The sequence below is a fragment of the Erpetoichthys calabaricus genome, chromosome 8 (genome assembly GCF_900747795.2).
Source record: "Erpetoichthys calabaricus chromosome 8, fErpCal1.3, whole genome shotgun sequence".
NCBI lineage: Eukaryota > Metazoa > Chordata > Cladistia > Polypteriformes > Polypteridae > Erpetoichthys > Erpetoichthys calabaricus.
Genome location: NC_041401.2, coordinates 159,335,726 through 159,359,489, shown reverse-complemented (window position 1 = coordinate 159,359,489; position 23,764 = coordinate 159,335,726). Strand labels below are relative to the sequence as shown.

The 23,764-nt window shown below is 41.3% G+C and overlaps 1 protein-coding gene across 8 annotated transcripts in view; it reads right to left on the bottom strand.

Moving 5' to 3' along the window:
• Positions 1-23,764, bottom strand: part of ankrd44 (ankyrin repeat domain 44) — a 207,773-nt gene that overhangs the window by 19,507 nt on the left and 164,502 nt on the right. For 5 of the 8 annotated variants that reach the window (XM_028807658.2, XM_028807655.2, XM_028807660.2 and 2 more), the window contains 7 exons: positions 20,422-20,448; positions 20,019-20,090; positions 11,676-11,877; positions 10,551-10,638; positions 4,407-4,524; positions 3,970-4,186; positions 3,783-3,870 (listed from right to left, as the gene is read on the bottom strand). In XM_028807658.2, the coding sequence (XP_028663491.1) occupies positions 3,783-3,870; positions 3,970-4,186; positions 4,407-4,524; positions 10,551-10,638; positions 11,676-11,877; positions 20,019-20,090; positions 20,422-20,448 (812 nt within the window). The remainder of the gene's footprint in view (positions 1-3,782; positions 3,871-3,969; positions 4,187-4,406; positions 4,525-10,550; positions 10,639-11,675; positions 11,878-20,018; positions 20,091-20,421; positions 20,449-23,764) is intronic. The other 3 variants (XM_028807659.2, XM_028807656.2, XM_028807662.2) reach the window with 1 other exon arrangement.

Here is a 23,764-nt window from a genome sequence, read left to right as displayed (position 1 = left end):
GGAGAGCCATTTTGGCTGTAACAGGTGCTCTTAAAACCCCACTATTCACTCTGATCCAGCCGCCTTTGGCATGATGTTTTCCAACATGTCAGCAAGTCCTTGGTTCTTTTTTGCAAGCTATATAATTTACGTCTGCAGCAATCAAAACTATATTTGAAAAAGGTGTACTACAACTGGCACAAAACACACCTTAGTTTTCTAAATTTACACAAACTATTTGGTAGTTTTTAGATGTTCCTAGGTGTAAATGTAGTGTAGTGTAATACAAGGTGCAGCTGGGTAACAGTGTTTTGAGCCAAACTGAGATGGTCACTTGGAGCAATGTGTCTGCAGGTTTACCAGCCTACATTATGGAACAGCAGCTCAGTCATAGAGAAAGGGGTTGATTTTGGGTTGCAATGGCTACATCCATCTTTGTTCCTAACCTATTCATCCAGGGCAGGGTCGCTGGACAGCTGGAGCCTATCCTAGCAGTCTTTGGGAGCAACCCAGGAACAACACTAGGACAATACTTATCCTCCTTGCCAGCCATAAAAATTAAAGCTTAGCTGAATATTAACTTCTAAATTAGTACTGAGCAGATAACTGAGAATCTGGAAAACTATCACAACACATACAATAAATCCATCCATCCATTATCCAACCCGCTATATCCTAACTACAGGATCACGGGGGTCTGCTGGAGCCAATCCCAGCCAACACATGGCGCAAAGCAGGAAACAAACCCCGGGCAGGGCGCGCACACACACACCAAGCACACACTCGGGACAATTTAGAATCGCCAATGCACCTAACCTGCATGTCTTTGGACTGTGGGAGCAAACTGGAGCACACAGAGGAAACCCATGCAGACACGGGGAGAACATGCAAAGTACGCAGGGAGGACCCGGGAAACGAACCTGGGTCTCCTAACTGCGAGGCAGCAGCACTACCCACTGCGCCACTGTGCCATCCTACAATAAATCCACTGTGTCCAGGGTTAGCCCTGTGTTTTGTCACGTCTGCAAATGATGGTGTTCCCTTTAAGCATTGCACATCTACTGTCCTTAACTCTTAATAGGGAAGCTCAGAACCTGCTGCTGTTTTGGGGTGTTTCTAACTGATGTAATCCTTTGCAACGATTGTTTTACTAGGGGGCTCCACCCCCTGCTTGCTTCGCTTGTCCACCCCTGGGTTTGGTTTACCGGATATACAATTTAAAGAGATTGTTATTTTCATGGGAATTGTTACATATGCTTTATTTTCACTTTTACTTTAAAACTTTTGTAAAAACAATATTTAAAATGAACTTTTCTTCAAGATCGCACTGAATTTTGATTCCGTGTTTGGACTTACATCGTGACAACACAACTTATAACTGCCTGTGAGTGAATATCGTTTCTTTCTCTCTAATAAATAAAATGACTTTCTCGAATGTTTGTCCTTGCTCTTTTTTCTTCGCTTTGTCGTTTACCCCGGACGTGGTTAAATCTCTTTCTTGCGTAGCACATAATGCTGCTCGCGTCGTGAAGGTGGGGTGGGGTGGATGGCTGTACGTACACTAAGAAGATGTGGTCGGCTCATCTGCTGACTTGCTGCTACTGCTGCTGGTGAGCTGTGTGTTCTGCTTATTGCGCTGCACGTCGATCATTTAAAAGGCTGTACAGCAGCTGTCCTTTTGTCTCACTGTCTCGCGTGACGTTAAAGTGTCTTCTGAGAAGATCACATCTCGTCTCCCTCCCAAGATTTTTTTTTATAATAGAGAGATAACAATTGCCTGTTGATGACTTTGACACTTAAAAATATCAAAAAAATAATTACAGTAATCCCTCCTCCATCGCGGGGGTTGCGTTCCAGAGCCACCCGCGAAATAAGAAAATCCGCAAAGTAGAAACCATATGTTTATATGGTTATTTTTAGATTGTCATGCTTGGGTCACAGATTTGCGCAGAAACACAGGAGGTTGTAGAGAGACAGGAACGTTATTCAAACACTGCAAACAAACATTTGTCTCTTTTTCAAAAGTTTAAACTGTGCTCCATGACAAGACAGAGATGACAGTTCCGTCTCACAATTAAAAGAATGCAAACATATCTTCCTATTCAAAGGAGTGCCTGTCAGGAGCAGTGACTGTCACAGAGATAGAGAAAAGCAAACAAATCAATAGGGCTGTTTGGCTTAAGTATGCGAAGCACCGCGGCACAAAGCTGTTGAAGGCGGCAGCTCACACCCCCTCCGTCAGGAGCAGACAAAGAGAGAGAGAGACAGAGTTTGTTTTTCAAGCAAAAATCAATACGTGCCCTTCGAGCTTTTAAGTATGCGAAGCACTGTGCAGCATGTTGTTTCAGGAAGCAGCTGCACAAAAGATAGCAACGTGAAGATAATCTTTCAGCATTTTTAGACGAGCGTCCGTATCGTCTAGGTGTGCGAACAGCCCCCCTGCTCAATCCCCCTACGTCAGGATCAGAGAAAGTCAGCGCAAGAGAGAGAGAGAGAGAGAAAAGTAAGTTGGGTAGCTTCTCAGCCATCTGCCAATAGCGTCCCTTGTATGAAATCAACTGGGCAAACCAACTGAGGAAGCATGTACCAGAAATTAAAAGACCTATTGTCCGCAGAAATCCGCAAACCAGCAAAAAATCTGCGATATATATTTAAATATGCTTACATATAAAATCCACGATGGAGTGAAGCCGCGAAAGGCGAAGCGCGATATAGCGAGGGATCACTGTAACTTGTTACATTGGTTCTTTAAAACAATGAGCCTCCTACCATAATTCACACTCTTAAATCCAAATATAATCTGTATTATAATTCTGTTTTATCCTTCAGTCCTAAACCACATGATTAATTATTCAAAAATACATTTAAAGGACATTTTTCTGCTTAGAATCTCTGCTATTCATGGTGTATCTACCAATTTCATTTCTGCAATGTTTTTTTTTGTATTGTATTATTTTTCAGGATTCAATATACAGTAACTGGCATGATGTTACATGGCAAGCATGGTATTACAGTGTGGTAAGCTTGATTACATGCACCCACATGGATGAAACAGTGCCAAACATGAGATCACAGGTGAGACTGTCAGTTCTTATGATTAATTTTGAAATTGTCAGTTTTTTGAGCTTTCTACCTTGATCATTGCTGGTTTTTTATCTTTTTTAAATTGAGCTTTGGCATGTTTTAGGGCATATGTACTCTTATTCATTTTCAGCAACCAACAAGTATACTCAGTAAGATCTACTTATTTAGGCAGGTACTCTGATCTGATCTGATTATGTTTTTCCTTTAATTATTATACCTGATGACTTGTGGCTCATTAAAATAATATTCTTAATTGAGCAAACAACTGAATATTTAAAAAAAAAAGATTATTTCATTGTTTTCTTGAATATGCTACATCAATCTTGCACTATATGCACTTTCTACAAAGACAAAAACAAAGCAGTCCCATCACTAGATGGTGTTCGATGACCTGCAACATTTTCAGTGCAGGGTGGCCCAATGGAACAGCAGGTAGTAGTAGTATGCTCATCATGGATACAAAACACATGATTCTATTGAAAATGTGTAGACTCCTTAGTTCCCTTTAATAATGCTAAATCAATAACTTCTATGTCTTAAAATTACTAAATGTTAAACAAAGATTTCACACTGAGGCAGTTGTGCTTGAACAGACACCAAGCCAGGTACCCCGTGACACAGGTAAATGTCAAATAGTTATCCTGTGGTGATCTTACATGCTCTGTGACTTGAATGGAGCAATTGGAGGTTAGGGGTGGGGAGATGAATGTTTAACTCACACAGCACAGTGCAGAGGGGTGAAAGGATTTCCTTCAAAACAACGACACACCTTGTGCTCCAGCAGGACCTCTACACAGTTCTCATGGCCTGAAATAAGAGAAAAAGTACAATGGCAGCTTGTGTTACGTTTAGATTGAACTCAACTTCATTTATTTGACATACAGTACCAATTTTACAAATACCTACCATTATAGCAGGCCCAATGCAGAGGTGTGTAACCCTGATTGTCCCGTAAAGTTGGCGTTCCCTCTGAAAATGCTATTGTCAGCAGTTCACTGAGCCATGTAGCATGGCCTCGAGCCGCAGCAAAATGAATTGGAGTGCGTCCACGACAGTCGCCCACTAGAATGGATGCTTCTTGTTCCAACAGACATTGCACACACTCTTCATTCCCAGAGAGAATCTAAACAGCAAGGAGCTCAAAGTGTCAAAAAAAGATCCAATAGTGACATTTATAGCCTGGTGCATCTTTTCATTGCTTGAAACCTTTCAAGAGGCTAAAAAGATAAGTCAACTTAATAAAATAAAGACATTGCTAAACTTTGCATCAGTTTGTACTGATTCAGTTTAAAACAACATCTCTAACAAAAGAGAAACTTTTTTATGGGAAAGGAAATCCTCACCCCAAGATGCAGGGCAGTGCAGCCCTGTGAATCGACAGCATCGACACTCGCCTCCTTCTCCAATAAGAAAGTTACAGCATCCACATGCCCGTTAGCGACAGCCAGCATCAACGGCGTCCTGTGCAAAGATCATCATTCAAACAAATTGCTGCAAAGCTTTACACGAAAGTAAGCTTAAGATGAGCCGGTCTAGAACTAAAAGACATTTTACCGAATGAATCATGGCTTTTTCAGGAAATAGCCAAGTCGAAAAACAAGTATTCTTGCATCAATAATCTTAGTGTTAAATGCTTCACATAAAATGGCATGAATTAAATATTCCACTGCAGGAAATATATTACTACTGAGCCCTTAAAAGATATACAGTATTAAGGAAAAAAGAAGTAAAGGATTCATTTTTCAATATGGTGGGGTAAAACACTCTTTTTGTTTCATTTAGAGAAGTGTGTGTGTGTTCTTCTTTATCGTCCAAATGACTGACCTTTACCCCATCACATTGTAAAGCAGAAACATAGACTTGGACAACTTAGATATTCTCTTGGCTGTCTGGGCAGTTAGGGGAGATGACATTGACAGACACAGGTGACCACAAGTCTACATGTTAACAAGTCCGGTATTTCATGACACAGTACTATGGGGTTTGTCCCACATGCGAGCTGCCTTTGATAAGTCACTTTCTCATCTCAACAAGAAAGTATAAAATGTGACAAAGAGGTTCACTGCACACTTTCTTTACAATAAAGCTCCAGGGTGGACAGAAGACCAGAGAAAGAATTTTAAACAGAGTATACTTTATATAGACAGGGTTAAGGCTCAAGTTACTCAAGCAGGTGAACTGCACAGATCTGACATCTCTTGTGCCGTACCCAAGGTTACCGATACCTTAAGGGGAGAAACAGCTGGCTAATGCAGATTTTTTAAACAGCTGAGGTAACAGCTGCAAATACTTTACAATTATCAGAAGAGCTAACTTTTTAAGTATGCTTAAGAAACTTGTGCAGCTCACCACACTGTTGGCACTAAACACAAATGGAAGACATCATCAGATTCACTGTCAGGTATTTGGAGAATATGTTTCAATTTATAATTTGCCTCTCTGTGTTTTCTTCAATTTTCAGGAGTTAATTAGCTCCTTGTCCTTCTGTCATGTGGTGCAGAGTGTTGCAAAGATTTCACTGCAGATTTGTGCTCTAGCTGGGTACATTACGATGAGAAGCCAGGGGCTAATTGTTGATCATATGGTGAGAAGATGGTCCAAAGGGACTTCTGAGAATAGCTGCTTCTGTGAATCAGTTGAGAAAGTTCGGCAAGTGTGCACTCTAAGAGTCTCTTTACAGAGCTGCACCAAGCTTGGTTCACTGAATGAAGATTAAGTTAGGGACTCCGGACATTGTGGGAGAATCTGGGAAATTCTCACCGAGTTAGAGAGCATTGTTAGGGAATAGTTAAGTGTGATATACAGTGCATCCAGAAAGTATTCACAGCACATCACTTTTTCCACATTTTGTTATGTTATAGCCTTATTCCAAAATGGATTAAATTCATTTTTTTTCCTCAGAATTCTACATACAACACCCCATAATGACAACGTGAAAAAAGTTTACTTGAGGTTTTTGCAAATTTATTAAAAATAAAAAAATTGAGAACGCACATGTACATAAGTATTCACAGCCTTTGCCATGAAGCTCAAAATTGAGCTCAGGTGCATCCTGTTTCCCCTGATCATCCTTGAGATGTTTCTGCAGTTTAATTGGAGTCCACCTGTGGTAAATTCAGTTGACTGGACACGATTTGGAAAGGCACACACCTGTCTATATAAGGTCCCACAGTTGACAGTTCATGTCAGAACACAAACCAAGCATGAAGTCAAAGGAATCGTCTGTAGACCTCCGACACAGGATTGTGTCGAGGCACATATCTGGGGAAGGTTATAGAAAAATTTCTGCTGCTTTGAAGGTCCCAATGAGCACAGTGACCTCCATCATCCATAAGTGGAAGAAGTTCGAAACCACCAGGACTCTTCCTAGAGCTGGCCAGCCATCTAAACTGAGCGATCGGGGGAGAAGGGCCTTAGTCAGGTAGGTGACCAAGAACCCAATGGTCACTCTGTCAGAGCTCCAGAGATCCTCTGTGGAGAGAGGAGAACCTTCCAGAAGGACAACCATCTCTGCAGCAATCCACCAATCAGGCCTGTATGGTAGAGTGGCCAGACGGAAGCCACTCCTTAGTAAAAGGCACATGGCAGCCCGCCTGGAGTTTGCCAAAAGGCACCTGAAGGACTCTCAGACCATGAGAAAGAAAATTCTCTAGTCTGATGAGACAAAGATTGAACTCTTTGGTGTGAATGCCAGGCGTCACGTTTGGAGAAAACCTGGCACCATCCCTACAGTGAAGCATGGTGGTGGCAGCATCATGCTGTGGGGATGTTTTTCAGCGGCAGCGACTGGGAGACTAGTCAGGATAAAGGGAAAGATGACTGCAGCAATGTACAGAGACATCCTGGATGAAAACCTGGTCCAGAGCGCTCTTGACCTCAGACTGGGGCGACGGTTCATCTTTCAGCAGGACAACGACCCTAAGCACATAGCCAAGATATCAAAGGAGTGGCTTCAGGACAACTCTGTGAATGTCCTTGAGTGGCCCAGACAGAGCCCAGACTTGAATCCGATTGAACATCTCTGGAGAGATCTTAAAATGGCTGTGCACCGACGCTTCCCATCCAACCTGATGGAGCTTGAGAGGTGCTGCAAAGAGGAATGGGCGAAACTGGCCAAGGATAGGTGTGCCAAGCTTGTGGCATCATATTCAAAAAGACTTGAGGCTGTAATTGCTGCCAAAGGTGCATCGACAAAGTATTGAGCAAAGGCTGTGAATACTTATGTACATGGGATTTCTCAGTTTTTTTATTTTTAATAAATTTGCAAAAACCTCAAGTAAACTTTTTTTCACGTTGTCATTATGGGGTGTCGTGTGTAGACTTCTGAGGAAAAAAATGAATTTAATCCATTTTGGAATAAGGCTGTAACATAGCAAAATGTGGAAAAAGTGATGCGCTGTGAATACTTTCCGGATGCACTGTATAGAAGGGACTTAGGTTACAGCATTCTCAACTTACAGCATTTATGCAGATATAAAAAGCACATAAAACCTGAAAATGTTTTTTTTTAACTTAAGATCGATTACATTCTTATCTAGCCTCTTTTTTTTAACTTACAAATGAAATTAACTAGTTTTGGCATGGATGAATAATTCTACGCAGTACAGACTTTTTTGTCACCATTTTCAGTCATTTTGTGCCTTCATGCACAGAGGTCAAGAAAAGTAACCAGGAGCACACACGTTCACACAATAAACTCTGTCAGAGGTAAGCCGCTTAATTGGCAGTTGGTCATTTAGCTGAATTCACTGCTTGTGACTCTTATCATCCTAAGGACACATTCCAGCCATGTTTTTTCAGAGAGCAGAACTGTTGGGTTGTGGAGGTGACAATGAGTTATCCCTCAACAATAACAGCATGTCTCTGCTGAGGGATCATGTGCACCGGTACATTTGCAATGATTTTGTGGTTTGTTTTCCAAGAAAGGCTCTGTGAGCAGAATGTCTTTTATTACCTTGCATACTACAGAAAACACACCGTTCATCTAGATGATTCTACAGCAAGCTCTGCTGAGGACATACAGTGTAGCACTACAGTGATACAGACAGTGGCAGTATCAGGTGAATTTGATTTGATTGCGTGATGTTATATATTTATTCTTCTATAGCCTATTCAGGTTATGTCAAGTCACATGTCTGCTGTCTTTAGGACTTAAGTATTTGTTAGTAATGTTCACTTGGGAATGCTTGATTCACATTTACTGCATAGTATCTAAGTTACTAGGCCTGCAGTGTTCACATTGTGCCAGAAGTGTGATCACATTATGACACCCAACCTACAGTATGTGCATCACTCTTGTGGTGTAAGATTAGGAAGTTTGATCTACAGTCACAAGTGGAATTAGTTACTCACTAACCCTTTATGGGATCAGTTTTAAATACCTGATCACAGGTGAATCTGCACATTTTTCACGTGGTCAACTGCTGTCTCATCTGATTGTGAAAAAGAAAACAGGCTGTCCGGTTCAGTCAGGTGCTAGGATTGATCTTATTGACTGTTACTTGTGTGACTTGTTTCTTGAAAACTTGTACACATGTGGATTTATTTTTATACTGACACTGCCTAAATAACAGTAGCAATGTTTTCCATAATGCACAGTATTCCCTTCAGCTAGACCAGTCATGTATTTGATCACATTCGTATTTCATGCAAAATGCTCCAAGGTTAATTTGGTACCACATCAAGACCACTGATTCCAAAGGGTGTCAGCTGATATGATCTACACCGTAGTGTGACTGCCATGTTCACTTCTACCTAAACAAACCAGACCATAGGAATAATCACTCCAGAGTTTGAAAACAAAACCCGCTCCAAATAAACTAGGTGTGAAAACACGTTAACACTACTCCCTCTGTCTGAAAAGCACCAAAAAGCACTTTTGTAAAGTAGAAGAATTAAATACCATCCATCCATCCATTATCCAACCTACTATATCCTAACTACAGGGTCATGGGGGTCTGCTGGAGCCAATCCCACACACACTAGGGACAATTTAGGATCGCCAATGCACATAACCTGCATGTCTTTGGACTGTGGGAGGTAACCCACGCAGACACGGGGAGAACATGCAAACTCCATGAAGAGGGGGCCTGGGAAGCGAACCCGGGTCTCCTAACTGCAAGGCAGCAGCGCTACCCACTGCGCCACAGTGCCGCCATTAAATACAATAGTTTTTTTTTTTGTTTATGAATAAGGACAGTCCAGATCATGAAAATGGTTGACAGTAACAGTTCTGTAGCTATGGATCTGCCATGGTGGTAAAGCACTAGGCAAAACTGTAATCTTATCAGTCAAGCTGTATCCACAGACCAATCAAGTAATCTTGGTTCTTCTGTGAGGTTACAAAGCTTGTAATCCAAAAACAGTGAACATATGAACACATATGAACAATCTATGAATATTTCAGAACAGAGCTTTGGCTCTATCATTGATAGCAGTAAGTTGAAATGGTGTGGGCATTACGGAAATACTGTACATCTACATGAATATTTACTAGATTTTTATAATTACAATCACACACTGGATGATTACAATATAGTATGCAAAGAAATTAGAATGTATAATATGATTACACTCATTATTTTAATTTTACTATATTATTCTGTACCTTATAAGAATGTATATTGTAATATCAGCACCAATATGGTTTAAGCACTGTTAAGTACTGAATCGCACTGAGCCTTAGATAGTTAAAACAGTGGAGTCGTACATATAACTGCTCCACCAATGTAAAATGACACCATGAAAGCCAAAGACTGGGTGGAGGGTTAACAATAAGGGGGCATGGTTGAAAAGTTAGCAAAATGCCAAAAGGTAATGGCTACTAGCATAATGAATAACAGGCATGGATGGGCATAACCTAATAGGAAGTGAGCTTGACTGAAAGTTACCGGATAAAGGAGGCAAAATGGCATTCAATGTTGTCCATTAGCATAAGCAGGAGTGTCAAAGTATCTTATCTATGTTAAGCTATGTATAAAAATGTCTCAGAGCCCAGGAATAGCGGCTCACTGAGAATAATGAGCATGAGTTATGCTTAGCATGAGTTATTATCTTTTAATAAAAGTCACTGAAACCAACACTCCTGACTCTTGGCTTTGGATATTATTGGTTTGGGATTTTATTCTATGACAGCATCTGGTAAGGATGTGTCCTCTTTGAGAACTTTCTCCCTACAATCTGGAGGTACGCTGAGATTATAACATGCATATGACCTGGGAATCCCTTAGGAAGAGGTCCAATTGTAAATTTTAGTCATTCTTGCTAAAGCTGTTGTGCCTGCAATCCTCACTATGTTAGGAAGATGGAAGGAAATCAGCCCTCATTACTGGTCATCTAAGCTTATTAAATAAGACAGAAGAAATTCTGAAAAGGAGCTATAAACATTTGAGATAGGACATATCTTATAATTTGTAAATACAGCAGTAGTAACCAGAGTACAGAAAAACGTTTACAATAAAATAAAGGACTGTAGGTGATTGACTCACTGTCCTCGGGCATCTCTCATGTCCACAACATCTGCACTGTCTGAACTCTCAACCAGCAAGCGTAGACATGACGTGTGTCCATTCATCACTTGGAAGATAAAGGAAGGAAACATCATTTAATACTCTGGCAGAAAAGCTGCTCTGTGTAACATGGTGGTGAAGATAAGACACAGAATGAAATTCACTAAATATAAGTGCCAATACCCATTTCTGTTTCACCGTATTTAATGTTAGGTTTACTTCAGCAACATGGCATCCATCTGACCTATGTACAAAACCTTAAAAACACACTAGGGTTTAATCCAATGGCCTCTGGATAACTACACTGTAAAATTCACAGTGGTGTAATGGCCAAACTGCTTAGGCACTGAGGCAGGGCACCTCAGGAAATAAATATTTAGTTGCAGCCTATGTCAGTTAATAGGAGAAGGCTGAAACTAAACACTACATGTTATCATGAAAAATAAAAATGAGGATGCTTTTTCTAAACACATGTGAATTAAGCTGGGTGGGGATCCTTGTCACAAGCTATAGTTTTACAAACTAACCAAAGAGAAAGGCATTTTCTCTTTGACTGGCACTTCTGGCAAAGGTATTGTAATTCGACTTTAAATGTACTGTTCAAAAAATGTAGAATCATTTACTTAATGCTGAAAGAGAAACTCTTTATGATGGAGTGGAAGAGTAAATTGCTTTGTAATCCAAAACATCCATTATTCAAGACACTGAGGACAAGTCATGCAGCATGAAAAGTGAAAAGCATTCAAAAACAGCACTTTTTAAAAATGGTTAACTTACTATGATGAAGCCTATATTCAAGACTCCTTGCCACTTTATTGGACACTGCTAGCATGTTAATCAAGTGTCATGAACCATACCATACCATTTTTCAAGCTCGTATAATCCAGAGGAGGGTCAGGTACGGTTTTGGCAGATGGGGGGACTGGAGCCTACCTCAATAAGCGTCCTGGAACAATCCCCTGGACAAGGCGCCAGTGCATCGCAGGGAATCAAGCGTCATGTAGTCTAATTAATCTTTTAAATCTATATTATAATATTGGACAAAAGTTGACAGTAATAATAATAATAAGTGATACAATCTTTAAGAAAGAAGAAAGGATGAACCTGAAAAGTGCAAGGGTGTCCTTCCTTGGACCTTGTCCTTCACAGTGACCGAAGCCCCCTGACTCAACAGTGCCTCCACACAGTCTGCATGCCCACGCATGGAAGCAAGTGACAATGCAGTCCTTCCTGCATCATCCAGACTATCCAGGTCAGACAGCGACTGAAGTAAGACCGTCAGTGCCTCAGCATGGCCATGATATGCCTAGACGAGGGCAAAAAACAAAGATGACAACTTTCAACAAGAACAGTCATTTACAGAATAGCTAGGGTACAGAAGACAGCTACTTAAGTCAACATATTTACTGTCAGGCTTTCGGTTTTGTTTGTTTGTTTTTTGGAACATTTTTATCTTTTGCATAAGTTAAAATGTCCCTAAAATGACACAATTTCACTTTCTTGTCTGCACTGTCTAAAGGTTTCTTCATTTCCAAGATTTTCTTTCTTTCAGATTATATCTGTGTTATACACAGTGTGACTGTGTCATGCTGGTTGGTTCCAGACGGTTCCAGATGGTTTCAGTATTTCTGTAACTGCTGATTTCCTCAAGTTTTCACACACAACCATTTCTAGAGTTTAGATAGATAGATAGATAGATAGATAGATAGATAGATAGATAGATAGATAGATAGATAGATAGATAGATAGATAGATAGATAGATAGATAGATAGATAGATAGATAGATAGATAGATAGATAGATAGATAGATAGATAGATAGATAGATAGATAGATACTTTATTAATCCCAATGGGAAATTCACATTCTTCAGCAGCAGCATACTGATACAATAAATAATATTAAAGAATGATAATAATGCAGGTGAAAAAACAGACAATAACTATGTATAATGTTAAATGTTAACGTTTACCCCCCCCGGATGGAATTAAACAGTCGCATAGTTTGGGGGAGGAACGATCTCCTCAATCTGTCAGTGGAGCAGGACAGTGACAGCAGTCTGTCGCTGAAGCTGCTCTTCTGTCTGGAGATGATACTATTTAGTGGATGCAGTGGATTTTCCATAATTGATAGGAGCCTGCTGAGCACCCTTCGCTCTGCCACAGATGCCAAACTGTCCAGCTCCATGCCAACAATAGAGCCTGCCTTCCTCACCAGTTTGTCCAGACGTGAGGCGTCTTTCCTCTTAATGCTGCCTCCCCAGCACACCACCGCGTAGAAGAGGGCGCTCGCCACAACTGTTTGATAGAACATCTGCAGCATCTTATTGCAGATGTTGAAGGACGCCAGCCTTCTAAGGTAGTATAACCGGCTCTGTCCTTTCTTGCACAGCGCATCAGTATTGGCAGTCCAGTCTAATTTATCACCCAGCTGCACTCCCAGATATTTATAGGTCTGCACCATCTGCACACAGTCACCTTTGATGATCACGGGGTCTATGAGGGGTCTGGGCCTCCTAAAATCCACCACCAGCTCTTTGGTTTTGCTGGTGTTCAGGTGTAGGTGGTTTGAGTCGCACCATTTAACAAAGTCATTGATTAGGTCCCTATACTCCTCCTCCAGCCCATTCCTGATGCAGCCCACGATAGCAGTGTCGTCAGCGAACTTTTGCACATGGCAGGACTCCGAGTTGTATTGGAAGTTTACTCAGAATGGTGAGAAAAACAAAAAAAACATCCATCGAGAGGCAGTTCTGTGGATGGAAATGCCTTGTTGGTGACAGAGGTCAGAGGAAAATGGCCACAGTAACTCAGATAACCACCCTAAAACACTAGAGAGCAGGAAAGCATCTGAGAAAGCACAACACATCGAACCTTAATGCCGATGGGCTATAACAGTCTCAGTCACTGCATCTGTATGCAGCTGAACACCTTTGGGATGTGATAGAGAGGAAGAATCACAGTATTAATGTGCAGGTGACAAATTGGGGATGCAATCACGTCAACATGGACCAGAATCTCAAAGAAATTTTTGCAACATCTTGTGGAATCCATGACACAGGGAATTGGGGATGTTTTGAGAGCAAAAAGAGTTTAGTGTTCCTAAGAATAATAATAATTCTGTGAGTGTATTTTCAAAAACTGTTTTACATCAGCTATACTGAATACATTTGCTAAGAGGTTCAATCACTTTTGTTTCTCTTTCCCAGTTGTTAGAAAAGGCAAGTCGTCACCTGCAACATGTGCCACTCTTGAGATGGAGCAGTACCAAAACAGTCATCTGCCGTGTATATTATCTTTGTTTCCTATTCTGTTCTTCCAATTGGGGTTACTTGTTGAATATGGAAAGTTTAAATTGCTCCCAAGTCTTCAAATCTGCATACCTGCCTGGTTTCATTCAATAATATGCTGCTGGCTGAGTTATCAGAAATTGGTGCCCTTCAATCAGTAAATCTTAGGCTTTTTTGGCTAAATATTTTTTCCAAATAACTCAGTTTTCTGAAAGTACACAAATCAATGGTTTCACACATAAATCAACATAAAACGTCTGTTGCTATGTGTTGTGGTTGCTGTTGGCGCATGTTCGGTATCTCTGGAGGCAGTGGCTGTGTGGGGGCACCTCAATGGCCAGCAGGAATGCACGGTGGGCTGGCTACCTTCACACAGCAGGTGGGCGGTGGTGGCAGTCACAGTGTGACGCAGTATGGTTTGTACCTCTTGTCATCATAAGTGGTGGTCCTTCCTGGTGAACGCATGCTGTAGGCGTATCAACTACACAAACGTGTTCAGCACCACGATCAGCTGATGCTGGTACCTCACTTTCGTATTCAATGTCCATCTCCTGATCACTTGCATCAAATTTCCAAGTCCGACAAGTTGGAGTCCGATTCAGCGATAATATGTGAAACGTCCATGGCGTATTTAGTCTTTCGCCAGATGTCAATGCCATTTTAGAAGTTGTTTGCTCTTCGCTATTCACGCAGGGACTTGAGGTTAAATCAACAAAGCTACTTAAGTTTCCTTCTAGCAAAGAGAGTCAAACTTAAATGTAAGGGCGAGTTTTGTCGCAGTTTACAGCTGATTACCGTCCTCTACCCCTGAATTTCGACAAAAGTCAACATCAGCCCTGAAAGAGTTAATGCAGAATAATCTGGACATGTTGCCCTCTTTTGTCTTGTTTGCTGTTTCTTAAACATTTAAAGCCACTCCATTATTTTCATTAATACGTGGCCCTATACATTACATAATGGGTCTCTTCATTGGAAGCTAATACTGTTGCTTATGGCCACATGTTTTGTTTCTAATGCTTCTTATATATTTTGACCCCCAATTAATTATGCAGTACCCCCATGGTATGTGTGGAAACTCTTCAAACCCACAATGGTTGAATTTTAGAACACAGACTTCCCTGTGAATGTTTTCATTGTCTACTGTGCCCTTTAAGCGATAAAGTAACTATGATATCAGGTTTTGTCTGCACTGCGGTGAATGTTATTTCAGCTTATCTGTATTCACCAGTGTCTGCCCTGGAAAGCTACATTGCACTGTGCCGTTTTAACCATCCAACTTTATCATACTTTGAGGCCCAATATTACAATGCCTGCATTTGCAAGACATATTATCTTGATGACATCTTTGCACTTGTGTAATTTCAGGACCTTATTAAACCCCATTCCAATGATTTTCTGGTACTGTCAGGACCCACCCATTGGTTAGTCGATGCTGTGATTGGGTGATTATTTAGATTGGTGGTCCCTGATTACTGGAGTTTTTCAGTTTTGTTTAATATTTTGCATACATTTCTTTCTTTTTTTTGATAAAATTGCAAGTAGCAGCAACCTTGGCAGCTCTTTTCCTTTCACCTTAGCATTACTTTTGTCCAATTCCCATCTCGACAGGGCTTAAATGAAACCATATTCATTTAGAATATCAACCCCCTAATAAGTCTTTCAGAAATATAGTAAATATCAACATTTCCCAAATAGAAGAATGATGTAAAGTATACACACATATGAAACTGTGCAAAACACAGCTATTGATACAGAATATATGACTGTGGGTGTGAATTTATAGTCTAACTTCACCTAGCTGAAACTTTTATCTAGCAATAATGTAAAATATGAAAGGCAACAAAAATGAACAGTGTGTATGCTGTATTGCAGTGTATTACATTATCCAAATTATCAACAAAAAGGCAAAGCTTTCAAGGTGATCTGTTAGTTTTGACTCTTCAATGGTGTAGTAATGGGGGGGGGAGTTTAATGTTTGTCCTTTGCTTTTCACTTGGCCTTATGAAACCAATGTAAGCAAAGACCTTTACGTTAATAAACTTAATATTGTACATTTTCTTATGTGCTCTCAGCCTAACTTACAGTACATTGAAAAACACTTTAAGAATTAGTTTTATTAGATATAAAAATTTAATTTACTAAAGCAAAACAAAATGTATACCTTACATATATTTAAATTATTGCATTCCCACATAGACAGACAGACAGACAGACAGACAGACAGACAGACAGACAGATAGATAGATAGATAGATAGATAGATAGATAGATAGATAGATAGATAGATAGATAGATAGATAGATAGATAGATAGATCCTAGAAATTTGATTCTGTTCATCTGGACAAAGTTTTTAAGTGGGAGAAATATTTTGAGACTTATTCAAGTCTCTTCCTCAGTCTCAATTGACTGCAGGTTTCCCCAACCTTATAAACAGTACCTTTGCTTAATCACAGAGACTAGCACCATTGACAAAGGGCCAGTTGATCAGTGATATGCAAATTGTCCACTGATTAGTAGACGTGTGAACCATTCATAGAGGATTGAGGAATGGCTGCAATCACAGCATTGTAAGATGGCGACAGATGTACCCTTAGGCCCCCTCCTCTGTTCAGAGATGGTCGTTCCTTTTTCACGTAAATGGCCTCCTTGATTCCTCTCTCAAACCAGCGCTCCTCCCTGTCCAGGATGTGCACCTCTTCATCTTTAAAGGAGTGACCACTATCCTGTAGATGTAAATAGACTGCGGAGTCCTGGCCTGACGAGGAAGCTCTTCTGTGTTGTGACATGCGCTTAGCCAGTGGGTGCTTGGTTTCCCCGATGTACAATTCACGGCACTCCTCCTGGCACTTAACTGCGTAAACTATGTTACTCTGTTTGTGCCGTGGGACCCGATCCTTGGGATGGACCAATCTTTGGTGTAGCGTGTTTTGGGGTTTGAAAGCCACTGAGACCCGGTGTTTCGAGAAAATGCGCCTCAGCTGTTCCGATACTCCTGACACATACGGGATCACTAAGGGTTTTCGCTTAGGCAGTGGATGTCCTTCCTCTCTCATGAATCGCTTGGAGCGTTCTTTAGGTGTCCTCCCTGCTTTGACAAAGGACCAGCTGGGATATCCACATTTACTCAGGGCCTTTTTAACGTGGTGTTCTTCTGCTTCCCTGGCCTCTGTGTCTGTGGGAATGGTGTTAGCTCTGTGTTGTAGAGTCCTAATGACACCTAGCTTGTGCTCTAGTAGATGGTGAGAGTCAAACCTTAGATACTGGTCCGTATGTGTGGGTTTACGGTACACATCCACTTTCAAATGTCCCCCGTTGACGATGGAAATTTCACAGTCTAAGAAGGCTAGCTTGTTATTTAACCATATCCTCTCTGGTGAACTTGATGTGTTTGTCCACCCCGTTGATGTGGTCTGTGAACTGTGGTACCTCCTGAGATCTGATTTTCACCCAGGTGTCATCCACATATCTGAACCAATGGCTCGGTGGTGTTCCAGGATAGGATGATAGAGCCCTCTTTTCCACTTCTTCCATATATAGATTGGCTACTATAGGTGAAACAGGGGAACCCATGGCACACCCGTGCTTCTGCCTGTAGTACTGGCTTTTGTATATGAAATATGTGGATTGAAGACACAGTTCCAAAAGCAGGCACACTTGGTCTGCGTTGAGCGGAACAGCTAAGGCGCATTTTCTCGAAACACCGGGTCTCAGTGGCTTTCAAACCCCAAAACACGCTACGCCAAAGATTGGTCCATCCCAAGGATCGGGTCCCACGGCACAAACAGAGTAACATAGTTTACGCAGTTAAGTGCCAGGAGGAGTGCCGTGAATTGTACATCGGGGAAACCAAGCAGCCACTGGCTAAGCGCATGTCACAACACAGAAGAGCTTCCTCGTCAGGCCAGGACTCCGCAGTCTATTTACATCTACAGGATGGTGGTCACTCCTTTAAAGATGAAGAGGTGCACATCCTGGACAGGGAGGAGCGCTGGTTTGAGAGAGGAATCAAGGAGGCCATTTACGTGAAAAAGGAACGACCATCTCTGAACAGAGGAGGGGGCCTAAGGGTACATCTGTCGCCATCTTACAATGCTGTGATTGCAGCCATTCCTCAACCCTCTATGAATGGTTCACACGTCTACTAATCAGTGGACAATTTGCATATCACTGATCAACTGGCCCTTTGTCAATGGTGCTAGTCTCTGTGATTAAGCAAAGGAACTGTTTATAAGGTTGGGGAAACCTGCAGTCAATTGAGACTGAGGAAGAGACTTGGATAAGTCTCGAAATATTTCTCCCACTTAAAAACTTTGTCCAGATGAACAGAATCAAATTTCTAGGATTTCATTACCTGGATTATTGTGCATGCATCGAGACATAGATAGATAGACTTTATTAATCCTCAGGGGAAATTCACAAAAATTACACTTTCTCCTCAATGGGGAATCGAACTCAGGCCTCTGAAGGACAGTAAGCCTGCTGGGCTCTGAGACAGCAAATCTTACTGCTACGCCGCGGAAGCTGTTACTATATTACATACACATATTCTTATGAATAATTCTGCTTTAAGACAGAGGGCTTTTAAGTAATCAGCAGAGGATGGGACACCTGAGAAAACTGTTTGTTTCAACTTGCAAGGCTTAATTGACTTTAATTGCTGCAGAACATCTGCAGGTTGTAACCTATTAGTTGTACCCTGAAGAAGGCCCATTTGTAATATTCGGAAATTTCCTTTTTTCAATTTTTGATAACCTAAACATTAAATTTAAACCTCTTGCAGTTTATGGCTTACCTTTTCACCAATTTAGATTGTTCATTGCATTTCAACTGATAAAATTTGAAGAGGTGTTCTAAACCTTTTAACCAGTAGTGTGTGTGTGTGTGTGTGTGTGAAAACACGTGCACACACACACACACACATATACATTATATATATATTGTACCAGTTCCTCAGTAGTTCTCTAACTAACTATAATCCGGATTTAAAGTTGTATACTTCATCTCTGTTCTACAAATTGTTTTTGAATTAAAGTTAGTTTATTTCCAGATATCTGCAGATTTCAGAAACGTTATAATACAACAATCAAACATGCACTGCTATGAACATCCCTCCATCCACTTTCTATACCTGGATATCCATAGCAGGGTCTCAGGAAAGCCTTTCCCAGCAAGCAATAGGCAGAGAGGTCAGGGACAATCCCTGGACAGGGAAGCAGCTCAGAGCAGGAGGTACACACGTGCACACCTATTAGAGACAATTTAGCAACGCCAGTCCATCTGACCTGCATGTGTTTGGACTAGGAGGAAATTGGGACACATGAATGAAACCCACACAGACATGGGGAGAACCCAGAATGTGAACCCTGGTTTGCATTTTCCAAGGCAGCAGTGCCACCTCTGCACCACCATGCAACACAAGATGAAAAGTCAGTCCTATCATAAATACAATTAATCCACTAAATCACAGAACGAGCTAAGATTCATTAATCTTAACACTTAAAACCCCAGCCTTACCCGATACAGAGAGCTAATCAGTAATGAACAGCCCACAGTGTAATACTTCATTTTGATTAAAAAATGGAGCAGAAATGTTGGCAGGCGCTACATTATAAGGAAGCTCTGCATAGTTCAACACAAATAAAATATTTTTCTAGTTTTAAGTGATAATAGATATATTTTTTTCCTTGATGCTGCGTGGATACGCTCCCACTGCACTGGATTAAACAGGTTTGACAATGGATGCATGAATGGATGCAAAGACTTTTATTAAATACAGAAAACAATCAACTGTTGACCAGCCCATCTCTAAACACCTCCTTTAACTGGCACTGTCTACATGTGGCACTCTGGGAAGTAAAAAAAAAACAAAACAAACTGTGACCATTCACCTTGATGTGCAGCTTGACAATGTGTTTACATTCACATGAAAATGTCATTTGTCAGGAATTTTGTTACAGTGCAGAGGAGGACAGGTAACATATTGCAATGTGTCAGCCCGTGATGTGCTGGGATGGAAATGTAACAAAATCTTAAGCATTAGCATCAGCAATAAGTCACAGTAAGCCATTTCCAGAAGTCTGTAGACAAATAGCTGCCAATCATATGTGAAGTGTAGCCACCATAGTAACTAAGAGTAAGTCTAATTATGAAGATACTTACAGCCAAGTGAAGGGGGCTTCTGGTGCTGCGAGACTCCAGATCCTCAGCAGTGCTCTCAGTTCGGTCTAAAAGCTTTAAAGACAAAAAGCACTACACACTCAAACACAGCAGGAGGAGTTAATATATCATATGTTGAAACAAACCTATCATAACAAAAAGACAGTGCAGCCCATTGACCTCTAACTAGTGGTCATTCTCTAAGATTCACCTTTGCTTGCTATATCAACCTCACACAAAACTTTTTGAATAGAGAAGAAATATTATTTTTAGAAAGTTGAAAAGGTGAGCTTGTCGCCCTCATGCATTTGGGCAGAAAGGGCACCAAAGAAAAATCCCTGAGGCAAACATTGTTTCATCATGCAGATAAGGAGAAGGAGAACAAGAGGAGGTTATCATCACATACCATCTCCAAAGGAGCGTTTCTGGCAATCTGAACATACAAACACAAGGAATAAAAACTGTTAACATGAACCCACAAGCTGAGATTCAGAAAATAAATCTGTCAGCCTCAGCCCTTGTGAAGGTTCTCAATTTGTTCTGTCTTTGCTCTCTCTCTCATTTCAAATACAAAGTGTTAAACAAGAAGTACCAGTGTGTTGTACAATCTCCAGTGGCTGACTGCGGTAAATGAACATACCAGCAGTTAAAGACATACTGTAGTCACAGCAGAGAGGAATGAGACTTCGGGGCTACAGGTTTCAATTCCACCAGAGGCATATGTTTCTAACAATTTTTTAAAATTAAGATTGTGCCCCCACTTAAAAAAAAATGGTCATGGTGGGCATGGCTGAAAAGCACAACGCCATCCCCGTTTTCTTGCCATTCTTCAAAGGGAACACAACAAAATAAATACAAGACACCCCTGCTCTTTTAAGATACTCACAACTAGAATGATTATAGCAAATGCACATTTTCTTTTCAAATCACAAAATGAAGAACATTTCCAAAAGTTTTAATAATGTTATGAATTGCACTATAATGCAAACTAATGTTAAATGTCAGACAGGAGTGGTCTCTACTTTATTAATATAAGCACTTTTAAACAGAAAAAGTGAACCAAAGAATGTTGGCGCTAGCACCACGTGTATACAGTGCATCCAGAAAGTATTCACAGCGCATCACTTTTTCCACATTTTGTTATGTTACAGCCTTATTCCAAAATGGATTAAATTCATTTTTTTTCTCAGAATTCTACACACAACACCCCATAATGACAACATGAAAAAAGTTTACTTGAGGTTTTTGCAAATTTATTAAAAATAAAAAAATTGAGAAAGCACATGCACATAAGTATTCACAGCCTTTGCCATGAAGCTCAAAATTCAGCTGAGGTGCATCCTGTTTCCCCTGATCATCCTTGAGATGTTTCTGCAGCTTAATTGGAGTCCACCTGTGGTAAATTCAGTTGATTGGACAGGATTTGGAAAGGCACACACCTGTCTATATAAGGTCCCACAGTTGACAGTTCATGTCAGAGCACAAACCAAGCATGAAGTCAAAGGAATTGTCTGTAGACCTCCGAGACAGGATTGTCTCGAGGCACAAATCTGGGGACAGTTACAGAAAAATTTCTGCTGTTTTGAAGGTCCCAATGAGCACAGTGGCCTCCATCATCCGTAAGTGGAAGAAGTTTGAAACCACCAGGACTCTTCCTAGAGCTGACTGGCCATCTAAACTGAGCGATCGGGGGAGAAGGGCCTTAGTCAGGGAGGTGACCAAGAACCCGATGGTCACTCTGTCAGAGCTCCAGAGGTCCTCTGTGGAAAGAGAAGAACCTTCCAGAAGGACAACCATCTCTGGAGCAATCCACCAATCAGGCCTGTATGGTAGAGTGGCCAGACGGAAGCCACTCCTTAGTAAAAGGCACATGGCAGCCCGCCTGGAGTTTGCCAAAAGGCACCTGAAAATTCTCTGGTCTGATGAGACAAAGAACGAACTCTTTGGTGTGAATGCCAGGCGTCACGTTTGGAGGAAACCAGGCACCGCTCATCACCAGGCCAATACCATCCCTACAGTGAAGCATGGTGGTAGCAGCATCATGCTGTGGGGATATTTTTCAACGGCAGGAACTGGGAGACTAGTCAGGATAAAGGGAGAGATGACTGCAGCAATGTACAGAGACATCCTGGATGAAAACCTGCTCCAGAGCGCTCTTGACCTCAGACTGGGGCGACGGTTCATCTTTCAGCAGGACAACGACCCTAAGCACACAGCCAAGATATCAAAGGAGTGGCTTCAGGACAACTCTGTGAATGTCCTTGAGTGGCCCAGCCAGAGCCCAGACTTGAATCCGATTGAACATCTCTGGAGAGATCTTAAAATGGCTGTACACCGACGCTTCCCATCCAACCTGATGGAGCTTGAGAGGTGCTGCAAAGAGGAATGGGCGAAACTGGCCAAGGATAGGTGTGCCAAGCTTGTGGCATCATATTCAAAAAGACATGAGGCTGTAATTGCTGCCAAAGTATTGAGCAAAGGCTGTGAATACTTATGTACATGCGATTTCTCAGTTTTTTTATTTTTAATAAATTTGCAAAAACCTCAAGTAAACTTTTTTCACGTTGTCATTATGGGGTGTTGTGTGTAGAATTCTAAGGAAAAAAATTAATTTCATCCATTTTGGAATAAGGCTGTAACATAACAAAATGTGGAAAAAGTGATGCGCTGTGAATACATTTCGGATGAACTGTATGTATCTTAACTGTATCTGTAGTACAATTAAACCCAAAAAACAGGAAATTGTTGCAGACCGTAACATTTAAAATCTCTATACATACAGTATCTCACAAAAGTGAGTACACCCCTCACATTTTCGTAAATATTTTATTATATCTTTTCTTGGGACAACACTGAAGATATGACACTTTGATACAATATAAAGTAGTCTGTGTACAGCTTGTATAACAGTGTAAATTTGCTGTCCCCTCAAAATAACTCAGCACACAGCCATTAATGTCTAAACCGCTGGCAACAAAAGTGAGTACACCCCTAAATGAAAAATGTCCAAATTGTGCCCAATTAGCCATTTTCCCTCCTCGGTGTCATGTTACTCGTTAGTGTTACAAGGTCTCAGGTGTGAATGGGGAGGAGGTGTGTTAAATTTGGTGTTATCGCTCTAACACTCTCTCATACTGATCACTGGAAGTTCAACATGGAACCTCATGGCAAAGAACTCTCTGAGGATCTGAAAAAAAGAATTGTTGCTCTACATAAAGATGGCCTAGGCTGTAAGAAGATTGCCAACACCCTGAAACTGAGCTGCAGCACGGTGGCCAAGGCCATACAGCGGTTTAACAGGACAGGTTCCACTCAGAACAGACCTTTGGTCGACCAAAGAAGTTGAGTGCACATGCTCAGCGTCATATCCAGAGGTTGTCTTTTGAAAATAGACGTATGAGTGCTGCCAGCATTGCTGCAGCGGTTGAAGGGGTGGGGGGTCAGCCTGTCAGTGCTCAGACCATACACCGCACACTGCATCAAATTGGTCTGCATGGCTGTCGTCCCAGAAGGGGACACAAGAAAGCCCGCAAACAGTTTGCTGAAGACAAACAGACTAAGGAAATGGGTTACTGGAACCATGTCCTGTGGTGTGATGAGACCAAGATAAACTTATTTGGTTCAGATGGTGTCAAGTGTATGTGGCAGCAACCAGGTGAGGAGTACAAAGACAAGTGTGTCTTGCCTACAGTCAAACATGGTGGTGGGGTGTCGTGGTTTGGGGCTGCATGAGTGGTGCCGGCACTGGG